At 41.5% G+C, this 4,430-nt stretch overlaps 1 protein-coding gene across 1 annotated transcript in view; it reads right to left on the bottom strand.

Annotated features, from left to right (window-relative positions):
- The window catches only part of prr12b (proline rich 12b), a gene marked incomplete in the record, with an annotated part of 32,358 nt that overhangs the window by 5,684 nt on the left and 22,244 nt on the right, over positions 1 to 4,430 (bottom strand). The window contains 6 exon segments of the mRNA XM_035654943.1: positions 140 to 271; positions 458 to 555; positions 1,905 to 2,024; positions 2,134 to 2,437; positions 2,708 to 3,281; positions 3,951 to 4,084. Of these exon segments, the coding sequence (XP_035510836.1) occupies positions 140 to 271; positions 458 to 555; positions 1,905 to 2,024; positions 2,134 to 2,437; positions 2,708 to 3,281; positions 3,951 to 4,084 (1,362 nt within the window).

Genomic DNA, 4,430 nt, shown 5'->3' with positions numbered 1-4,430 from the left:
TCCATTTACCATTTACCATTACCTTTAATGTGGATCTTGTCTGTTAAATGTGTTTTTGTCCACCAAAGACTGGTTACCCTCAACCCAGTACAATGCATGTGATGGGAGTAGAAAGTGTGATGTTATATCTATTTCTGACCTGTTGCTTAGGAATACTCCTTTTCACCCGGTTGAGGGTTTTGCGATTGTAACCCTCCCCACCAAGGTGAACTTTGACAGCCCCAGATTCCAGCGGGTCTGCTGTCATTTTAGGGAATATATGTAAAGCATCCTGGAGAGAGGAAAGCAGAATGCAGTCAAAGGCATGAGATACAGCTTTAATTAAACTCACAGATGTGGGAATACGATTGTTTTTAAATTGTATCTGCAGTCTCTATTTGTTTTAAACCCCTACACCAAGGTAATTATTCTAAATCATCATCAACAGACAGTAAAGCAGAAGGATGTGCAGGTTTACCTGGTGCTGAGCACTCATGTTGACTCTCCTCAACAACCTCTTCTTCTGTTCACTGAGCAGGCTATCAATTTTTCTCATGGGTGGGAGGTACAACTCATCTGAGTGGTCAAAGAAGAACACTTATTTACACTTTAATCACTGTGCCTATTATCATTATCAGAATTGGGCTTATTGCCAAGTAGGTTTTCACATACAAGCAATTTGCGTGGGTATATTGGTGCTTAATAAACAAAGAAGAAGAACAAAAATATAGTATGGTATAGTATAGTAAATATAGTACTGCAAGTCAAGAAGCATTAATTAAATGTAGCAAGTTTTATATATATTATATTTAAAACATTAATATGGCAGCACAAAAACATTCTAATGTTAAAGTATATGGAGTCATGGTGTCCCAAAACTTCCCTCGATTTCAACCTCTTTTACACCCCATCCAACTAGGCTCCTTAAAGAAGGTGTACCTTAAATTGGGCACTTGGATATGATCAAATCTGTCATTATGTCAGGATTATTACCACATCCTTTAAAGTAGTTAATTAAAACCCCTTCTTAAAAAAGCCCACTCTTGACCCAAGTTTAGCCAAACTTTATTTGGGACCATTCTACCTTTCCCCTTTCCTCTCTAAAGATTCTGGAGGAAAGTAGTCGCCAACAGGTTTGTGAATTTCTTAAATTGCTGCTCCTTCTGTGAAAAAACCAAGCTTTCCAGTTGTGTTCGGAAAGCAGACCACCCCACCATTTAAAGAGGTAGGCTTAAAGACGTTTCTCTTGGATAAAGTATATTCAGATCAAGGTGAAGTCCTGAACCATTTCTTAGTTATGCTGTATACTAGGATTATCGGTTTCCCCCAGGTGCACTGAGCTCCTTTCCTTCTTCTCTCTTCTTTCTGCAACTCATCATGTTTCCCATTAATTGCCATTTTTACAACTTCATTCCCCCGGAGTTCTTTGTTGCTTCTCGGGGTCTCGCAGGTTCTCCATGGATTCCTGGTGGAAGCCTTCCTGCATGGTCCCTGCCTTGACTTACCATTGGTATATTTACTGAATTGTTGTTATTATTATTATTATATTATTTATTTACAGTTACTATTAACTATTAGGTCCACTGCTATTTTTTTCCCCCATTCATTGTTGTCTTCATTTCATCTTTTCATGTTCATCACATTCATTGATCTCATTCATCACCATCCAGTTTGGACTTATATTAGTCTAGGGTTTGTTGCCTTACTGTGTTTGCTGTGCACCTTTTGTTGTTCTTCTGTCTTATCCTTTTTCTCTTTTTTTCTCTCTCTCTCTCTCTCTCTCTCTCTCTCTCTCTCTCACCCCAACTGGTCGAGGCAGACGGCCACCCACCTAGAGCCGGGGTCTTTCCAAGGTTTCTGCCTCTTAAAAAGAAGTTTTTCCTTGCCGCTGTCGCCAAGTGCTTGTTCATGGTGGGAGTGCTTACCATCAGTGTCCTCCAGTGCTTGGATCATATCAGGGTCCAGTGCTGTGCTAACCAGCATCTCCACATAGCTCCTGAACATCTCCCTCATGGCTCGGCTGTTAACTCCACCCCGCACAGGCCCTAAAACAGAGAGAAGCCTTTATATGTTTTTATATGTGCTAATATGATATTAACAAATATGTGTGCCTCACACACACACACACACACACACACACACAGAACAGCTAACCTTCGTCATCACTGGGTGGGGAGTCAGACTGAGAGGAGGAGGATGGCACCTCCTTCAGCCACTTCTTCCTCTTCTTGGGAGGAGGCTCTGCATTGTCCTTTGAAGTCTTGGCTCTGGACTGACGCTCCATCTTCTTCTCTCCTTCTTTCTTCTCTTCCTTTAATCTTGCAAACTCCACTGTGCCATCTCTCCTCTCTCGCAACTCTCTCTCCCTTTTCTCTTTTTCCTGATCCCTTTGTTTCTCTGTCTCCTCTTTTCCCTCCTTTTCTCTCTGCTCCCTTTCTTTTTCCTTTTCCCTCTCCTTCCGTTCTCTGTCTTTCTGCTCTCGCTCTTTCTCTCTCCGCTCCCTCTCCTGTTTCTCCTTTTCTCTACGCTCCCTTTCTCTCTTCGCTCTCTCTTTTTCTCTTCTCTCCCGTTCCTGTTTATCCCTCTCTTTTTGCTCTCTCTCCTGCCTTTCTCTTTCACTTTGATCCCTTTCCTTTCTTTCCCTCTCTTTCTGCTCCCTCTCTTTGCGCTCCTTTTCCTGTCTCTCCCTCTCTTTTCTTTCCCTCTCCTGTCTCTCTCTCTCTTTTTGTTCTCTCTCCTGTCTCTCCCTCGTCTGTCTCTCTCTCTCTTTTTGTTCTCTCTCCTGTCTTTCTCTTTCTTTCCACTCCCTCTCCTGTCTCTCCCGTTCTTTCCGTTCTCTTTCCTGTTTATCCCTTTCTTTCTGCTCCCTGTTCCTTCTATCCCTCTCTTTCATCTCTCTCTCTTTTTGCTCTCGCTCATATTCCCTTCTCTCCCTGTCCTTTTGCTCTCTCTCTCTTTTATCCCTCTCTTTCTGCTCCTTCTCCCCTCGTTCACTCTCCCTGTCATTCTCCCATTCCATTTCTGTCTCTTTTTCTCTGCACTCCCTCTCCTTTCGCACACTGTCCTCTTTTTCACTATCCACCTTTTCCATTTCTTTCCTGTCCCTCTCCTTCTGCTCCCACTCCCGTTTCACCTTTTCTTTTTGCTCTCTCTCCTCTTTCTCTCTCCTCTCTCTCTCCTTATGCTCCTTTTCTACTTTCTCCCTGAGCTCTCTCTCTTTCTGTCTCTCTCTGTCGTCTCTCTCCACTCGAGGTGGGGTTTGATTGTGAATGGAGGGCAACTGTTTCGGCAATGCCTGGCGCCTGTTGATCAATGAGAGAGAAAAGGATGACACAGAGAAAGACACAAAAAGCTCCAATGTCCAAAGGAAGCTAGTTAGTGTTTTGAAATGAACCTAACATCCGTTGTTGACATTTATTATACATTTCTGAGAAATCCAATGGGCCTGAACAAAAACAACTAATCAGAGTCAAGAAATTTAGAAAAGACACTTTGGGTTGGTGGCTTGAAGAAAGTTGATTGCTGACACCATGAATGTAATGAGGCTCAACAATCACATAACATAGCATTATATTATTTTCTCCAAAGATGATTTTACTAGAGATTACAAACCCTGCTGCATTCTGCACATGGACTTCTTGTGTGCAGGTTTTCTGTGCCCGTTGACATGTAAGATTTAGAGTGAGAACCCAAACTAGACAAATTCATTATAGTACAGTTTTTGTTCCGCAGTCACTCTTCATCAAAAAACTGAAGAAGAATTTCACTCAAACTCAAACATCAGCTGTGAATAGATGTTTTCCTTTTGTTTCAGTTAATCAAATAGAGTGTTGGCACTTTAGATGAGATCTGTCTTAATTGTTTTGAAAAAAGGTTGTGAAACCAATTAAAAAGTATCAGTCCATCTTCATGCCCCTACCTCTGAGTGGCAATCAGAGACATTTGACAAGATAACAAACTCATAGTCTTACCTGAGTGTCAGGCCGGCTCGATGCCACGGCTTTCGAGAACACACTCTCACATAATCTTTTTTGTTGACGTTCTCCAAGAACTTCACATACAAGCGCTGGTAGCGCATTTTAGCATCACCAAAGTAACCCAGATACTGATGGAAGAGACATGAAAAATAAGAATCACAATTTAGTAAACAGTTTTTGTGAGCTATTTTTCATTTTCATTATGACAAAAAAAAGTTGAATTGGCCTACAGAGGGGGAAATCAAACATTTGTGTTTACAACTTACTGTAGACAGAGCTCTCACTGTTTTTTTGGAACCCCTCCATCTAAGGGCTAAACCATTTGCTATTCTCAGACTGTACTGACACCAGACATTAGATTAAATCTATTAATTGTTTAAAGAAGAAGAAGAAGAAGATCCCCTAAGGCAAATTATTTTTTTCACACACAAACACAGGCTGAAATGCACATTTCATGCACATGTGGACATGCAA

The sequence above is a fragment of the Morone saxatilis genome, unplaced genomic scaffold, assembly GCF_004916995.1.
Source record: "Morone saxatilis isolate NCDOM2014 unplaced genomic scaffold, NCSU_SB_2.0 Contig14, whole genome shotgun sequence".
Taxonomy (NCBI): Eukaryota; Metazoa; Chordata; class Actinopteri; family Moronidae; genus Morone; species Morone saxatilis.
The sequence above is the reverse complement of the archived record's forward strand: the minus strand, read 5'-3'. Positions and strand labels throughout refer to the sequence as shown.